Consider the following 18,350-nt stretch of genomic DNA (forward strand, 5'->3'; position numbering starts at 1 on the left):
GGTTGCAGGTTGCCTGGGCACCTAAAAGTGTTCTATTAATGCCTAGAAATGCTTAAAAGAAATTTAGTACGGTGCAGGGTTAGTGTCTCATACAAGCCTTTTAGTACCCAAGAATCTGAAACTTTCCTCCAGCTTTGCTTAGAACTGTCCTAGACCATAGCACCAAGGATATTACAGGTGCTGACATACAATTTTGGTCCTCATGGAAGCAAGAGAATCAACAGGAAATGCGGTTAATATACATGGGGTTTGGCTGATAGGAGCAGGGCTCCATCCTTGCAAAAAAACAAAAACAAAAAACAACAACAACAACAACAAAAACACACACCAGCAATCCCACACTTGGGGGTGAAGAGGAAAGCAAGGGGTGCTCATTGCTATGGTAATGGTATCATGACAAGTAATTTTGCTGCACTCCACGGCATATGTGGGATTAGAACAGAGCACAAGCATTCGGAACTGTGCATGCATATATATCAGCATCTATTGTCTGATATGCCTACATACACAGTTAAGTGCTTTCACTCACAGAATATACTATCATACACTTCCATCCTCATACTCAAGTATATACATACTGTCATACATTCACTCACCCACGTGCATGTTTTGCCTTGCACGCATATGTGCTATTTAACAAATAATTGGAGCAACCAGTTAAATGTTGCCCCTGGGACTGCATTAACTAGCTTAAACTGGCAAATTAGGTCCTTTGCATTACAAAGCATCTTGGATGCCATGAACTCATTGACTTTAATCTTTCTATTGTGTATTGACATTCCCTTTCTCCCCTTTTGTGGTGAAATTAATTTTTATTGCTCCTATTGTCTCATCTCCTCTTTAATCTTTTGAAAACCAGTGTCTATGTTATTTAAAAGGAATTGCTGATAGGTCTTTCAGGATATAGCCAATGCACTCCTCTCTCTCTCTCTCTCTCTCTTTTTCCACATTTGAAATTTGTGTGACCTCCAACATCCTTCATGTTTCAGGAGACAAAGCACCTGTTACTTTAATGGAGAGGATGCTCTGCTCTGCTCTCAAAGTCAGGCCTTTGTTAGTGCACCAGGTGTCCGAAGGCAGTGTTCAATAAGACGGGCACAGCCACTGTGTGACTTGTCCCCTCTACTGATAGTAGTGATAGCTTCTCCCTGAGGCTAATGGAAAAGGCTACTTTTCGGTGAGGGGGGACTATAATAGCAGAACTGTGTGTATAGCAGGGTCCTGTGGGTTCAGATTAAGTAGGATGGGCTAAATGCTGCACATATGTACGCTAAGGTTGATGGGGATAAGCAGGGCTGAGGCAGTGCTGGTAAGGTTACCCAGGACCTCTTGATATCAAACCAACAGCATCCAGCATTACTCTTACATGGATAAATCCCACAAAACAAAACTGGAAGGGAAACCCACAGTGCACATTCATCCCTTAGCATGCCTCTTCTTGCAGATGCCTCTTCTTGCACCAGTCCTATGCCTTTCCAGATTGTAGTGAGTGTGGGAGCAGTACTGGCCAGGTAAACTACAGTGGTGGAAGGCTCTCTGGCTTCCTGCCTTTCCTGTAATCCACACAAGACCTACACTGCGACCGAGGGGAGAGTCGAACAGACTTGGGAGATATTGCTTCTGAGTTCTGTTCTGCTTGCAGGAGTTGGGAAGACACCAAAACCACTTGAGATCCTTTCTTGTGTTCTGAGAATGGTTCAAAGTGCAACAGTTGCAGCAAGGGGACAAATGCGTATGGGATGAAACGGGTCAGCAAGAGGATGTCTTGGACCCAAAACCACCGAATTAATTTTGAGCCTGTCAGAAGGAAAAATCGAGGCTATGTAAAACATAGTCATGAGGCTTCCTACTGGGTTCTGCTCCTAGCCGTACTTTTCCTGTCTGTGCTGAGATGCTCCCCTTTTAAAATGCCTGCTTCTCCACCCCTCAGCTTTCCTTGCACCTTCCTTTCTAACCCTTTCCCCCCCTGCTTGTCTCCCTACAGACGGCACGCCCCTGAGTGAGCTCTCCTGGTCCTCCTCTCTGGTGGTTGTTGCCGTTTCCTTCTCTGGGCTCTTCACCTTCATCTTCCTCATGTTGGCCTGTCTGTGCTGCAAGAAGGGGGGCATTGGCTTCAAGGTAAGCACCGGGGGAGGCCCATGGCCTTAGGGGCTGGCTGTGTTGAAGCAGGACTGGAGTTCAGTAGGCAGGAGATGTTCTCGTCTTTGAAGTCCGTTCTGATGACCCCATTGCACTAAGAGGTGCTGCGCCACAAGGAGAAGGAAGCAGCGCTCAGTATGGGGTGCTCCTGCTTCTTAACCAATCTGGATCAGGTTACTATAAGTGGTCTTCTAGGATAGCAGTGGCGGGAGGCAAGATTTTTGAGGAAGCAGTTTGGGCAAGTCTAGTGTATGAATCTCTGCTGCTCAGGAAAAGCGGGATGATGGAAGGGCTGTGTGTGTGTTTGTGTGTGTGTGTGAGAGAGAGAGAGAGGGGGGGAGGGAGGGAGAGAGAGAGAGAGAGAGAGAGAGAGAGAGAGATGACAAGCAACAGGCTAGGGATTAGGAGTAGCAGAGAACCAGCAAGGAATTCAGTGGGCTGAGGATGAGATGTAGGCAGGGCAGATGTCAACAAAGCCTAGAGGCAGGAGGGTGCTGAGAAGCAAGGCTCAGAACACAGCAAGGGATAGTTGTCTGGTAACATGTTGGAACAGGGGGATGCCTTGATGAGCCCTAGCAAGCCCAGAGGAAGAGGCAGGAAAGGTGAGGACTTTGGGAGCTGTCTTATGCCAGGTCAAATGGTTGTTTCTCTTGACTGACTGGCAACAGCTCCATAGGGTCTTGGGCAGGGAGTCTTTCCCATCACCTGTTACCTGGTCCTTTTAACTGGAGATGCCAGGGGCTGAATCTGGAACCTTTTGCATTCAAAGCATGTGCTCTATGGTTCCCCCATAGAGCACTGGCTCCTACTGCTTCTGTGCCCAAGGCGACACAGAAGCAGTAGGATTCAGAGTGAGAAGAGGAAGAGGTGCATATGTATGAGAGGTGCCATCTCACTATTTCCCGGGTTGTTGTGCCAAGGTTTAGACCTGGCATGTACTCCTGTGACTTTTTATGTGATGGAGAAACACTCTTTCTGCAGATTGATGGGGTATGTTTGGCAAGTTTTCAGAGACTCCAGTGCAGAGCTAGCAGGAGCATTAGCCAAGGAAAGGGGTTAGGACAGTCTCTCCCAGCCTGAGGCTCTCCAGGAAGATGGGACCACAACTCCCATCATTCCCTGTCAACATTGCCCTTAATAGCTCCATAGGGAGGCTGAAATCAGTGTCGCCATCCTTTCCTGGCAATCAAGGTGTTGTGCTGAGAGATGTAGGTAAGAGCCTAGGAAAGGAGAGAGGGAAAGGCCCCAGCACAGGAAAGGAGAGAGAGGACAGGGTCAGCAGGTGCACTTGGAACAGTTTGCATTAAGGTACGTTTTCAAGTTCTTTAGGAGCAATTGAACCAGTTTCATCAAGAGATGAACCCTAAGGCATTTCTGCATACAATACAAACTGCCTTAATGCAGAGTTTCAAGTGCACCCTTTCCAGGTAAGAGCTCAAATAGCAAAGTGCTCTCCTCTCCCTGACAGTGCAAGCTCCGTTGACACCATGTGGAGCTAGAAAGTGCTGTGTGTGTTATGCTGTATGTTGGGATGAAGGGAGGTGGGGTCGCCCCTTGCAAATGTGGGATCAGGGACAACTCTCTGCCATTGCTTACTGGAGTTGGTACTTTGTGGGGAGAGGGGATCTCTCCTTTAATTCTCAATCCAGCAGGGATCCTCCCCTTACCCAGGCTTGGAATGGCTTGGCTGCAGTCTGCCCTGGAATGGCCCACCAGGGAGTGGGCAGTAACGTGACCTCACAGGCACAGAATGTGCTGGAGAAATGTGTTCCCTCATTGCTGAGATTCTTGTGGAGGCTCTTGGCGGCCAGGCCAGGGAGGAGGTGGGGTGCTGAAACTGGAGTCATGGACAGTCCCCGTGGGCTAATGGCTTACAGCACTGGCCAGGTTTTGCTGTGGGAACAATGAAGCACTTCAGGGGCCCCCTACGCTCCTATATAGGGGCATGGATAAGGTTTGCAAGCAGCCTCCATGCTTCCCTCATGGAAACGCCACAACGGCAGCAGTGCAAGGGCACCATGGCGCAGGATGCACAAGGGTGATGCTCACCCTTTCCTACCTGATTGCAGGGGCAGCCTTCGGTGGAGGGAAAAAGCTTGTCCAGGTAACTGGAAATGCCTACTGGCCCTTGGCTTACTTCTGCAGGGAATAGATTTTGGTGGGTGGAGATGCTGTAGCCTTAGGCGGGGGTTGTGGGATGGGTGAATGGGAAGGTTTGTTGGGTATGTGTGCATCTATCTTGGTGGGCAGTAGCTGGGGGAGCAGAGCACTTTAGGGCGGTGCATCTATTAACACTCTTTCTCTGGGCACTCTTGCCTAGAGCTGGAGAAGCGAATCCCGGGAGAAGAGGCTGAGGATGGTTTTGAGGTGTCTGCCCTGCACGGGGGCCAGCACAGTGCCCAAAGCAGCCTGTAATGTAGAACTGGGGAACCCTGGGCAGCCCTCCCCCTGCCCCTTGACTAAGGTGAGGCTGCTTCTCCCTCAACTGTGTTTATGACTATGTCTCTCACTCACTGGGGGGCAGGGAGGAGGGAGCAGAGCAGCCGCCACTGATCACACAAGTAATAAAAATTCAGGGCACCAGCTTGGGATCACGGAATCTGACAAATTAGGCAGGTCAATGGGTGGTTATCCCTCTGCATCCAGATGTCCTGGGGGCTCGCTGGCTTTCCCATGCAGAGGTGAGGCTGGGGTATGAGGCCTGGAAGAAGTGGCTCTGGCCATTACTTGGCCGTAACCTTCCAGAGCTTTGCATGTGGGGATAAGCTCCCGGGCTGAGCCTATGGAGAGCCTGGGAAGGTAATGCTTCATCAGTTTTGCTTCTGTCCTGTTTTTGTTTTTTTTTAAGCTTTCTCTCCAGCCTTAGTTTCATGGAGCATGTTTTTCTTTTCGAAGGAAATTGAAAATTGGCTATCATTAAATGCCCTAGGAGCTGTTGCCCTAGGCCCTCAGGGCCTCATCCTGAAACCTAGCCTCTGAGTCTCCCACACACAATTGTTTGTGTGGAAAGAAAAAAAAAGGAGTGTGTGAGTGAGTGCACGGCTGTCTCTGTTACCCCCCGAGTTTCAGTGGGGTGTGTTTGTTTCTGGATGGTAGTGTATGAGTGACTGTCTACTTCATGTGTCCTGTGGCGCTGTTCACAGGTGTATTCTACACTGTTTAGGTGACTGCTTGAAATTGAATTGGGTGGGTACAATCCCAGATGGCAAGCTGATTGTGTGAATTGGGTCTCCACTGTACTCTTCTCTTCTGCCCCCCGCCAAAAAAAACAGGGTTTGCAGTGGCATGGTTAAAGTTGCCAAACTGTGTGGGGATTTGCTCCACACAAAAAATGGCTTGCTGCACAGGGAGCTGCACATTTATTTATTTATTTATTTATTACATTTCTATACCGCCCAATAGCCGGAGCTCTCTGGGCGGTTCACAAAAATTCACATTTTATCTTTCCATTTCAAGCAAATATTTCCATACTGTAGGAATGAATCAGGCCTGCATTAGAGAATTACAAAGTTATGTCTTTAAGAGTGTGCTTACCTCTTCCTCAGTCTGGTACGGTCATATTAGCAGTACAGATCCTTAAACCAGTGTAATAGCAATCCCCTCTCCCCAGGAAAACCCAGGAAAATTGTGGCTCAGAGGGAGACATGATGCTAGTATGGAGCTCTAACTGAGAATTCACAGCAGCTGATCAAAACCATGTTTCCTAGGATTCTTTGGTCATGTAGGGGGAGACAATGCAGTTAAAATGGCATAAAACCTATATAGGCTGCTAGTATAGGTCAGTCATATGTCTGAGGGAGCTGTGAGTATATTTTCTCAAGCATGCATTTGCATGTATTCTCCCTTAGCTGTTCATAGGGAAAGCAGTGTGTTTACATCCCTACTTTTGTGCTTATTTACGCTACGCCCTTTAAGTATGCAGAAGAGTGAAAGAGAGTCCTTCACACACCCCATGTGAGCATTTAGGAATGTAAGAAGCTCCTTGTACCAGATCAGACCATCGGCCCATCTAGGTCAGTATTGTCTACAGGAGGGGTAGGTAACCTGGTACCCTCCAGACATTTTCAAATGGAGCTCCCATAAGCCCCAGCCAGCATGGCCAATGGTCAGGCATTATGGCAGTTGTTCTCCAAAACATCTGGAAAGCACCAGGTATACTGGCAGCAGCTCTCCACCATTTCAGTCTTTCCCAGCTCTACCAGGAGATCCCAGGGACAGAACCTGAGGACCTTTTGCATTCACAGCATGCGATCTGCCATAGTGGCCCTTCCTATATTTATGTGTTGGTATGTGTGCCGATACCTCCTCATCTGTGTGTGAGATGACAATGATAATGAAAGTGAATATGTTGATGATACTTTAGAGAGCTGTAAGTGCTTCACCTCTGCATTATTTCAATAATCCTTACAACAGCAGTAGGGTTATGTGGGTGGGGATGGCAAATGTGTGTTTCTACACTTCTCTGTGTGTATAAAACTGTTTCCCTGCCCCATGCTGGGCTCTTTTCCCCCCTACCTATCTCACCCTCCCCCCAGGAATTTGATAATACTGAGGGAGAAGAATATGCTAGTGAATTCTCGGCCCAGGGCTCACCAGCCACACAGAATGGCCCTGAGGTTTACATTCTGCCTCTCACCGAAGTCTCCTTGCCCATGTCCAGGCAACCTGGACGCTCAGGTAAGCCACTGAAGCCTTTGTATTTAGGATTTTGGTCTCCTTATTAGTATTAGCAATGTTGACTTTTGCACTCACAGTATACACAGAAGCACAACTTTGAACTCTTGTGCTACTAATCAGTCACAACGTTCTGTGCTCACAATAATGAGGAAGGATTAGAATCTCTCACTAAGGTGTGTGTGTGTGTGCATGTGTGTGTGTGTGTGAAAAGTTCTCCTTCAATTTGGATATTTCAGTGTGCTATGGGTAACTTATATGCATACAAAAACAAGGTCCTGAAATACGTTTAACATATATTTCATGGCATTTGTTTTTGTAGATTATAGTCCATTTCATCAGATGCCTATCCCATAATTAGTTAGTCTTTAAGGTGTAACAAGACTCTGTTTTTACTTCAATAGGCTAACATGGCTACCCCTGTGGAACCATTTATCATGTGCATTCAGTGAATTTACATATGAGTTCCAGAGCAAGCTGGCACCAGCGCAGAAAGAAAAGCATTATACTACTAGTAAATAATAATACATAGAGTAACATCAGCCATATAGAGTAGCATCAACAAAAACCATGGGCAATTGAGGAGAAGCAAATGTGATAATAAGAAAATAGGCAAGTGGAGTTACACATAGGCAAGTGGAGGTTTAGTTGCAATATGTGATCAGGATAGTTTCTGCTGAACAGTAATAAATACAAAATATTAAGGACTGCCTTCTTCCATAGGTTCCTTCGCATATGTTCCATTCATCACCTGAAGCCTTGCTGTAGATCCCTTGGCCATCTGAGGAGTGGCAGGTGGTGACAAGACCTAGGGCCTTTTTTGTGGATCATATGTGTAACAACCCACCCGCTTGTCGCTTCCGCTTTGCATTTGGTTTAGAAAACAATACAGGAACACCCTTTTCCTAGGTTGTTCAGCATGATGTGTGAACCTGGAGCTCTGAGTTGTTGAGGGGAAACAACCCAAAGTTTTAAACCAACAACAAATCATGGGTTAAAACCCTGGACTGTTCCCCCTCAACAGCCCAGAGTTCCAGGCTCACATGTCACGTTGAACAACCTAGGAATGAGGCATTCCTATATTGTTTTCTACCTGGATTGAAAGTGGAAGCAATGACCAGGTGGGAGGCAGTGCGCTTGCTTGCTGCTGCATGGCCCTGAAAACCCATGGGTTAAACTGCCAATGGTTTACCATTATGTGTGTGTGAACGAGGTCTACATATTTATAAGCTCCTGCTTAAAACCTGGTTATTTAAGAGAAGGCCTTTGGTTAAGAAAATGTCCCTTCTATGGGGATATCATAATGTTGTTTCTGTTTATCTTATGTGGATATGTCAATGTTTTTCCCATTTTCCTTCATTTTGTTTTTAGCCTTATGGATTGTGGCTCTTGCTGCTTGCTGGAACGTTTAGGTCCTTATGTCAATTGTATTTTTATATCTATAAAGCTGGTTTAATGAATGTTGTGGTTTTGTTTTTATATTGGTTGATATATTGCTGTAAGCCACCTTGAGTTCTTTTTTAAAAAGGTGTATGTAAGTTTTACAAAATGAGATGGTATCTTCATTACTGTAGAGATATCCAAAGCCTTGAGTTACACAGAACATACCATCAGAATGCCGGGTGTTTGTTCTATGCCAATGAAAACTTTGTCCTTTTACCAAGAGATATAAGTCCAGTAAACATATAGCCTGAGCTGTTTTGTATTCAATTTGCTCCCCTCCTTTGTTCTGGGTCTAATACAGCAACAATTGTCTCTAATGAACAAACAGTCAAAAAACAACCAAAACATGGTATGGATCCACAGGGAACTACAGAGGATTCCACTTCTGGGGCTCACCAACTGCATCCTCCTTTTCCCACAAGGCCTAAGCTCCAAGATACCCCATTGTGTAGGCAGGCTGCTTAGATATTCTCTCCAGTATCAGAGACAGTATGCCTATGTACACCAGTTGCTGGGGAACATGGGAGGAGTGTGCTGTTGCACCCGTGTCCTGCATGTAGGTTCCTGGCTGACAGCTGTACTAGATGGATTCTTCTTATGTTCTTATGAGCTCAGCAGTCTATTATATATTGAAAGCCTAGACACACACACTCCATCCCCTTTACACCCACCTCAAAGGAATGGCTGGCCTTGGTGCCTACAGCCCACTTGCAGCTGCTTGATGGATACTGTATCTATGTGGACCAAATCGTCATTCCAACCATGAGGTTTGGTTCCCGCCGTCGCCCACATCTGTCCTGTGAAGTGGATGCTTCGTTGCCATTGGCAGCAGCAGCTGCAGCAGAGGAGGGAGCAGAGGTTTGCCGTTTGGGGGGCAACTTGCATAGAGCATCTAATGATTTTGCTCTTTAGTCATGTCCCACCATAGCCATTCTTAATCACAGGCCTTCTCAGATCTGAGAGTCTGTTGCAGTGTGTGTGTTGTATAATGGCACCTACCAATGATGGGATGGGAGCCCTGTACCCCTTCTACCCTATCATCTACTTTAGATACTGGTAGGTGTCCCCCAAGGACAGAGACTCCAAATCCAGCACTGAAAAGTTCTAGTGCATGGGTGCCAGGTGCAGTTACAAGAGAAGAGATGGTTCACTTCCCTTAGTAAGTGCTGGGTACCTGTGATTCAGGTGCTATGGATATTGCTGGAGCACTGTACTGCTGTTCTTCCAGTACCCCTCTAACTAGTATTTTCTTTATGGTTCTGGTTTTTCAGATGAGCACCCTAGCTTGTGACTTAATAGTGCCATCTTGTGGGTTCAGGGTGGCAGGGCATCTCTATTTAGGGGATCCAGAGGATTTTGCAGGGAACTTTCCCTAAATGGGATACCTGGAAAACAGGTGGCATCCAGGATTCCTCTGCTATCATGCGAGGCAAAGCAGGAACCAATGAGTTACAGGAGAGCCTGGCCTCCATGAAGGGCATTTGACCTTCCCCTTTTCACTTCAGCAGACGTTGCTCCTTGCTCCTGACCTGAGCGTTTCCTCTCCCCCGCTACATCAGAGACAAAGGCTTTTTTGGTCCCCAGCTCCCACGGACCCTGCATTCCTTCCCCTGTGAAATAGCTCAGGAATCCAAGACTTGCTCTACAGGGTAGGATGGCAAGAGGTCAAGCCAGCTAGCCACGCAGTAGCTCCCTTCTGTGCAGCCCACAGTGTTTTGCCTGGTGCAGCCCTGCGTGATCTCTGAATGGGCTCGTAGAGAATGGGATCAGTGTCCAGCTGCAGCCACCACTGCTGGGGACAACAATGGGGCCTTTGCTTCTCCATGTGACGGGAACAGTGGCGTCTGGCACTGAGGGGGCGAAGGGGTGGCACTGCCTGCTTTTGGGGACATGGGACTGCCCAGTTGGGTGGACACGGCGCAGCTGCTTTCTACTGCCTGGAGGCTTGGAAGCACGGCTGGCTGTAGCAGAGGTCTCCTTGTGTGCACATGTATGGGGGAGTTCCACCCACCTTTGCTCCTGGCTCTGCTCCGCCGATGGGGCAGAGATGCAGCAAACTCAAGTAGCTTGGCCTCATGAGGTGGGAGGTCTGCTTCTCTCTGTGGATTGCTGTATATCTGAACCTGCAGGCAGCCTTTCTGCCCCAGGCTGCTGCTTCTGTAGGAAGCTAGAATGAGAGACCAGACTGGGTTCAAGCAGTCAGGGCACCAAATGTTCCAGAAAGAGCATGCAGAAGTTCAGACTGCTTTATATGCTCCTTCACAGTGCAGCTACTCAAATCCACTGACCTGGGACGCCACAGTCTGCTGTACCTCAAGGAAATTGGCCATGGATGGTTTGGCAAGGTAAGCTCCTGCCCTGGGGCTGATCCCAGATCATTGATTTACAGAGCATGATGGGGGGGGGGAGAGGAAAGGGGAACTGGGCATCAAAGGCCATATGGAGTGAAACTTGGGAGTGGAGATCATGGGCAGCTGTGCATTATCCCTGTCCCCCTTAGTGTCGTCCTTTGACTATTTCTAATAGGCAAGTGGGATTGGAGCCACGCGATCTGATTTACAGGCAACAAAGGGAGGTCTTAATGCTGGCTTTGACTCTGGGGCATGGAAATGAGGGATTTACTGGAAAGGAGAAGGGGGAGTCATTGCTGAGCCAAGCGAAGGGGGCTTCCTGGGACCTAAGAGGTAGAAAGTTGGGAAGGTGAAAGTAATAGGGTTAGGGTTGGCGCCTTTCACAAAGACAACAATGAGTCACTGATCGTTTGCAGATTTATCTATATTATTTATCAATATTATTTGACATGAGGCCACTACCACGACCATCCTGCCTCTAAAATCGTATTTGATAATTGGCCCCATGTAGTGGACATGGGTCATGTGATGACCAGAAACCGATGTAGGCAAGTGTTCTTACTAGTGGAGGTGGAATGTAGGGCAACAAGACGGAGTCCTGTTTTTGTGTGTGGTGCATTTTAATCTTATGTAAGATGCCTTGAGAGCTGGAAGGCAGGATAAATGTTTTTTAATGAATAAATGAAATCAGTTGTAATATGCAAATCCAGGCTAGGCACAGAAAATAAATCTAGCTCCAAGATATAGAGACAGTTTCATAATTTAGTCTGAGTTACTTTTGTCACTCGGGGAAGTTGTCCCATTTGGAAAAACTACAGGCAGGGAGAGGACGTGAAGCTGCTTATTCTTGCTGAAGAATTGCAATTGAACCAGGAACTTCGGTTGGGCTTTGAGGCCTAGCCCCGGTGGTTACTGAACTGATTGTTTATCTAGCAATTTAATTTTACAGCAGCCTTCGTCTCTGACAGATGCGGAGAGATAATGCCACATGCAAATGCCGCTGTGCTATAGCAGAGGCCCAAGATCCCAGTCCAATGGGCTATATGGCTTTCTCTCTCTCTCATTCTAGGTGTTCCTCGGTGAGGTGAATGCAGGGCTGAGCAGCACTCAAGTGGTAGTGAAGGAACTCAAGGCCAGTGCCAGTGTGCAAGATCAGATGCAGTTCCTGGAAGAGGCCCAGCCATACAGGTAGGATCCTGTCCCCTTGAGCCATAGGAAGCAGCCAGAGTCTTGGGTCTTTTGTTCCTGTTGTTCTCAGACAAAGATTCCTTGGTGCTGCAGTGGTTGGCACATTCTCTGTTTTTTCATTTTGTATGAGGATGATTAAGATTGCAAGATGTATTCCACCAATGGTAAACCCACAGCATCGGCCTTTCATTAGGAAGAATCAGGCAGCCTGCCTCCGGCAGCAGACTGTGTTAATTATTTGATTTTTACTGAGGGATGGGAGAGGTGCTTATAGAATTTTCTGCCTCAACTACCAAAATAAGTTGGCTGGCTTTGGATGGGTGGGGGTTGCCATTTACTATTTTGCCTCAGGCAGCAACATGTCTTTGGCTGGCACTGCTTTCACTGTGGCCATTCACAAGCCCAGTCAAAGCCGAAACATGAGAGACAGAGGATAAGGCTCATTCTAGCCGAGAGCACAGAATTTACCTCATCATCTTGAGAGAGTCTCATCACGTGAGACTGCATTCCATGGCTTGGGGTTCTTTCCCTTCCTTAGAGCTGGAGTGGAAAAGATGATGATCATGATTTCTTATCCGCCCCTCCCTCTGGATCAAGGTGGGGAACAACACTGAATACAAAAATATAAAATACATAAAACTGATTTAAACATATAGAAACTAATACATTATTAAAATCCTAAAATCTTTTAAGACATTTTAAAATTCAACTGGGTAAGCCTCCCAGAAGAGATTCGACTTTATAGCCTTTTTAAATTCAGAAAGACTATTAAGCTGGCGGATCTCTCCCGGCAGGCCATTCCACAGTCTGGGAGCGGCAGAAGAGAAGGTCCTCTGGGTAATGGTTGTCAGCTTAGTTTTGGCTGACTGAAGCAAATTTTTCCCAGAGGACCTGAGTGTGCAGGGTGGATTGTAAGGGAGAAGGCGATCCCACAGGTAACCTGGACCCAAACCATGTAGGGCTTTAAAGGTAATAACCTACACTTTATACTTTGCCCGGAAACTAATTGGCAGCCAGTGAAGTGATTTTAAAGTTGGTGCAATAGGTGTACTGGTGTGCCCCATGGTTTACCAACCCAGCTGCCATATTTTGAACTAGTTGAGGTTTCTGGACTAGGCACAAAGGTAGTCCTATGTACAGTGCATTGCAGAAGTCGAGCCTCAAAGTTACCAGTCTTTAAGTCTTTCAACTCTAGGAAAGGGGGGCAGCTGGTGTATCAGCCGAAGCTGATAGTAAGCACTCCTGGCCGTCGCATCTATCTGGGTTGTCATTTGGAGTGACAGATCCAGAAGCACCCCCAAGCTGTGAACACAGTCTTTCAGGGGGAGTGTAACCCCATCCAGAACTGGTTGACACACCTCTAAACCCATGTTGGGGCCTTTGGCAGTAAGCACCTCCGAAGAATAAGAGCATAAATGACTGCGTTCACACAACACAACAACCCAAACTCAAGGTTGAGTATGGGTTAGTTGTGGGTTGCGTTGAACTGTAGGTTTTTGTTGAAACGTGGGTTGTTAACAAAACATGGTTTATTAACTACAAAGAACCCACAGTTCATAGCCCAAGAATAAACCATGGGATGCCTATGATCAACAAAACATGGTTTAATAAACCATGCTAGTGCAGCTAGATTCACAGAACATGGTAACCCACATTTCAATGACAGCTCACAGTTCAACGACAACCCACACGCAAACTTGAGTGTGGGTTGTCGTGTTGTAGGAACCCATAATCATAGAAATATAAAGCTCAACAATCAGCATTAACTGCAAGCAGCAGGATATCACCCATAAAATAGCTAGCATTACTGGCAACAGAAATATTTAAGGTGTTACAAATTAAAAACCTGTTGAAATAAGATAGTCTTCAATTTCAGTAAAAGCGGGAGCTTAATGAATTGCAGTGGGGAGAGTTCTTCTACAATAAATCCCAAGTACCTGAACATTTGCTCTTACTAAGAATTCTTAATATATCTTTAGTATGATGCAGGACTTACATCTAAAACCTTGCTTCTCTTTCCCAAGAACTTAAACTATTCCTACACCTTTCAAACACAACGTTTATTCAGAATAACTTATATTCTCTGGTTTTGTATCCATGATCTCGAATGTATATTAGGACCCCACGCATGGGAGAAACTGAGAAGAATCCACTCCTTTAAACCAGACTGACTGACTGTAATAACCCTTTAGAGGTAGCTAGTCTGTCCTAAGTCATCTACAGCCTATGTCCCTGGGCTGGAAGGGAGTCAAGGGGGCTGCAGTTTGGAATCAAGGGCCATGGACAGAGGCGTGGGAGGGACGGGACGGTGCTGGGAAGGCAATGAATTACTCTACTGACTCATGAACAAACAACACCCCTATTGTTCAAGTCCGTGCTGGGGTAGCTGGCACAACTTAGGGCCCGTTTATTCATTGCCCGTCCAGGGTTGTGTCATATGAGCCCCTCCCTGTCCCTATATGAACCTATTGTATGAATTGTTTGAAAAGGGAAAGGAGTGGGGGGGAGGGCACACTGAAACAGACCTCTTTATCAGCCTACCTGGCTGGGGCATCACCTGTAGGTCTAGCCCACTGCCTCGTCCTGGCTATCCTTTTCCCACTGCTCTTTGCTTTCCTGTTTATCCTCAGTTGTTCCCCACCCCTTTGCTCTCTGATTCTTCAGGTTTCCCTTGCTCTGCAGTGCTGATGCACCTCAGTCCATCCTGAGGTCCTCTGCCAGCTCTGCACGCTTTCTTTAGCCCTTCCTTAGCCCAGCTGTGGACCCTTTCCCCTGGCTTGTTCCTTTCCAATCCCATTTCTTCCTTGCTCTCTCTCCCTCTCCATGCTGTTGTACAGGGCACTTCAGCATACCAATCTCCTGCAGTGCCTGGCCCAGTGCGCAGAAGTGACACCCTACCTGCTGGTGATGGAGTTTTGCCCACTGGTGAGTCATGAACAGAGGGAAATCCCCTCTCCCCCCCCCCCCCCAGCCCCACTTCAGGACCTGCCCCCCTCTGGGGCAGGTAAGCGCTATGAACCAAATCCATTTGGGGGCTTATGCCACATCCCCTCTCCTAACCTACGCTTGGGTTGTCAGAAGCCATTTCCTCAGTAGGTCCCTTTCTGCAACAGTGTACCTACTCTCTCTGTAATGTGGTCTAGTTTGCCTAGTTGTATCTGTAATGGAGTGATTTGGGTGGATGTCCCTGCTTTAGATCTGAAGCTGGGCTAAAAGGCTGTTGCACTTTCAGCTTCTGTGATCTCCCTCCACCCTCTCCGTGGTGAGGATGGTTGAGTGCACAGGACTGTCCCCTTCCCTGGGCCTTCTTTGGAGCATGGCCTCTCCCCTTTGACTGCATTGCAGAGATGCTTTCTCTCTCTTGTTCTTCTCCAACCCACCCCTTGAGACCTCACAAGAGAGGTCCACGGGCAGTGGTAGCCATGGGTAACGCTGCTGCTGCTGCCACCCTGACAGGGTGACCTGAAGGGATACCTGCGGAGCTGCCATGCAGCCGAGGCACTGGCTCCGGACCCCCTGACATTGCAGCGCATGGCCTGCGAGGTGTCCTGTGGCCTGCTGCACCTTCACCGCAACAACTACGTACACAGGTGAGTGAGAGTTCCTACCACTTTCAGCTGGGGGGGTGGTGAAAAAAATAATGTGCAGGAGCACAAATGTCTTCTTGCGTTGCTTCAGAGATCTTGGTATAAAGTACTAAGCCAGTGGAGGAGGAGGAACAAAAGAAGGCTGCACCCGTAGCGGTTCATGGAGCAGGAGATGTAGCTCTCAAAGCCAACTAGCTTAGTATCTTCTACACAAACTGGTAGCGGCTCTGCAGGGTTTGAGACCGGAGCCTTTCCCAGCCTTAGGTGGAGATGGTGAGGACTGGACCTGGGACCTTCTGTGTGCAAAGCAGGTGCTCGACCCACGGAGCAATGGTCCCTACCCAAAGGAAGGGGTTGTCATGCTTATCAGACTTTAGTATGATGTCAACCAGAGATGGGGTGTTGAAAACTGGTGGTGAATGGGGTAGTGGGATACTGAAGGAGAAATGACTCTTTTTTACAATTTTAAAAATAAATCAATCAGAGGACAGGATGCAATATTGCAACGGCAGCTACACTTCCACTCGTTCTGTTACACCAGCGGGACCCACCACTCATGCAGCTAAAAGCTAGCAGTTCAAAAAGCAACCCTGGAAACAAGTAGAAATGCTTTTTACCTGATCAGGACATATCAGCAGAGCTTCCTTCTTCCAGGTGACCTGCCCTGTTCCAGAAATGAGCATTTCTGCTAATTTCATATTGCTTTTTAAACTGCTAGCTCCCCATTGCGCTAGCAGCGTGTTCTGCTGAGATGCAGGCAGACTTGGGTGCTGCGCAGTTTTTCTAAAGGATCTGTGGGACGAAACGGATAAGAGTCTGAGGAATGGGAAACATCGAGTTCTTGGATGGGAGTTGCGGCCTAAGGCAAAATGCTGGCCCTAAGATATTGTGTGGGCCTCCTGTGGGGAGGTGTCGAGTATGCTATGTGTAACTTGAATGACCAACCCTGCCACAGCGTGCTTTCTCTTCCCTCACCTGGGAACATGGGCTCCAGCATCTATCTCACAGCAAGGAACCAGCCCACCATGGACACTTCTGCAGCTCCTGCTTTCTTCTCTCATCACTTGCTTCTCCTCATCAACAATATCCTGGTGCTGAGTGAGTGGCACTCGGAGACTCCAGCATCAGTGATTTTGTTGAAGAGGGTGAGCGCTGCCATCTTCGGATGATGGACCATCCTTTAGGGACAGGAGGAAAAGGAATCATAGCAGACTTGGCATATTGAGATGGAGTAGTGACGAAGCGGATAAGCTACAAATTAGGAACACCAAGTTTGAGTTTCCCCTTTGCCATGAGCTCACTTGCCGGTCTTAGGAAAGACCATCTGTATACAATACTGGCCCTACCTTGCCTGGTTGTTAGAAGATTACAGCAAGACAAGTGTGTTTGAAGCACTTCACTTTTAAAGTGTGGATTGCCTTTGGTGAGGCACCTGTGCAAAGTTAGAGAAATACGTCTGTGGGTGCTGAAGAATGGCTTTGAGTGCCACCTTGAGTGCTGCGTTTTGGCAGAAAGTGGGATATAAATTAAATAAATAATTGCTCCAAAATGGATGGGCAACTTGTAGTGCTCCAGATGTTGTTGGACTGCAATTCCCATGAACCCTCACCACTGGCTGTGCTAGCTAGGGCTGGTGGGAGTTGCTGTCCAATACCACAAGTTGCTCACCCCTGCTCTAAAACCTTTAAAGGGTTTTTGAGCATAGAACAGGAAAACTTGAAACGTCAGACAGCCTCTGCCACCAAGTAGAGGGCAGGAATTCCCTTTGGGTGCTCCCATCGCCCTGCCTCATTCACGGAATTTTACACGGGTGGCTCCAGACATTATCTTGTTCTACTCCTATCCCTCCCATATTGTCCCACCGCTTCATGCATCTTTTTACTTACTACAGAGAATCTACTAAGGAAAGAAAGACCGAATAGCTGCTCAGTGCCTTCTGATTGTTAGCACAGGAGCACTCCATCTGGAAGCACCACTTGAGGAAGGGGATTGATGTCATGGGCACTGGAGGGCTCGCTCAGATAGAACTACAAGCATCATTACCCTTGGTGGAAAATGATGCTGTCAGCATCACTATGCAGGCAGTATCTCTGTTCCCAGCAATTTGAGAAGGAGGAAAGGCCTAGCAGGAGTCTCTCATTTTCTAGGGACCCTTCTGTTGCCAGCTACATCTATTTCCTTCCCCAGTTTTTCTCCTGGGAGAGGGAGATGGGGTTGCGGGAGGAGGAGGGAATTAGGGGTGTGAACCAGATCAAGGTGGGGGCTGCTTGCTGTATCCGCCTGGATTCAGTTCCCAGGAATTTGGGCAGGCTTAGTCAAGCCCTGATTTTAATTCTTATGCCCAAAAAAGAGCTCTGGATTTTAGGGCAAACATGTCATCCTTACGTTTTCAAACATTTCTGTAAGAAAAAAGGATGAAATGCTCAGAGACAGAAGCTAAGATAGCCAGGATTTCAGATTCCATGTTGTATACTGCTTCTGGATATTATACACTACATAGAAAGAATTGTTAGAAGGATGATTTCCACCAGGGGTGGTATCTCCTATCACTGCCTTGATGGGATAGCAAAAGCTGTACCTGGCAAAGTTCAACTTCCTATGACATTCCTAAGGGTATCAGAGCTCTCTCAGTGGGATCAGTTGTGTCTTGGGACAAAGTAGATCAAAATACTGCATCTCTCAAAAATACAGCTTCCTGGAAAATCAGGAGAATGGAGGAGGGTAAAGGGTTTGAACGATTGAATAAACAGACATTTTAATGAGCTCAGGCTGGTGTGGGGCTGCTATAGGGTGACTTGAATGCCACTGCTCTCTGTGGTCTTGACTTTTTACATGTCACAGTAGCTAGTGAGATATTCATTGTTTGTGAGCCATGTTGCCTAATGGGGTTAGATCTGGGATTCTGTCCCAGCACATCTGGTTAGTCCTTCCCCACTCCCAGTGATTCTGCTGCAGACCTGATTTGGGT

The 18,350-nt window shown here is 47.4% G+C and overlaps 1 protein-coding gene across 3 annotated transcripts in view; it reads left to right on the top strand.

Moving 5' to 3' along the window:
- AATK (apoptosis associated tyrosine kinase) overlaps positions 1-18,350 on the top strand; it is a 73,152-nt gene that overhangs the window by 43,651 nt on the left and 11,151 nt on the right. The window contains exons 2-8 of one of the 3 annotated variants that reach the window (XM_063120108.1): positions 1,985-2,118; positions 4,460-4,603; positions 6,675-6,816; positions 10,522-10,601; positions 11,677-11,795; positions 14,633-14,720; positions 15,252-15,385. In XM_063120108.1, the coding sequence (XP_062976178.1) occupies positions 1,985-2,118; positions 4,460-4,603; positions 6,675-6,816; positions 10,522-10,601; positions 11,677-11,795; positions 14,633-14,720; positions 15,252-15,385 (841 nt within the window). Of the gene's footprint in view, positions 1-1,984; positions 2,119-3,967; positions 4,244-4,459; positions 4,604-6,674; positions 6,817-10,521; positions 10,602-11,676; positions 11,796-14,632; positions 14,721-15,251; positions 15,386-18,350 lie in introns of those variants that run through there. The other 2 variants (XM_063120106.1, XM_063120107.1) reach the window with 2 other exon arrangements.

The sequence above is a fragment of the Elgaria multicarinata genome, chromosome 3 (assembly GCF_023053635.1).
Source record: "Elgaria multicarinata webbii isolate HBS135686 ecotype San Diego chromosome 3, rElgMul1.1.pri, whole genome shotgun sequence".
In the NCBI taxonomy this organism is placed as follows: domain Eukaryota; kingdom Metazoa; phylum Chordata; class Lepidosauria; order Squamata; family Anguidae; genus Elgaria; species Elgaria multicarinata.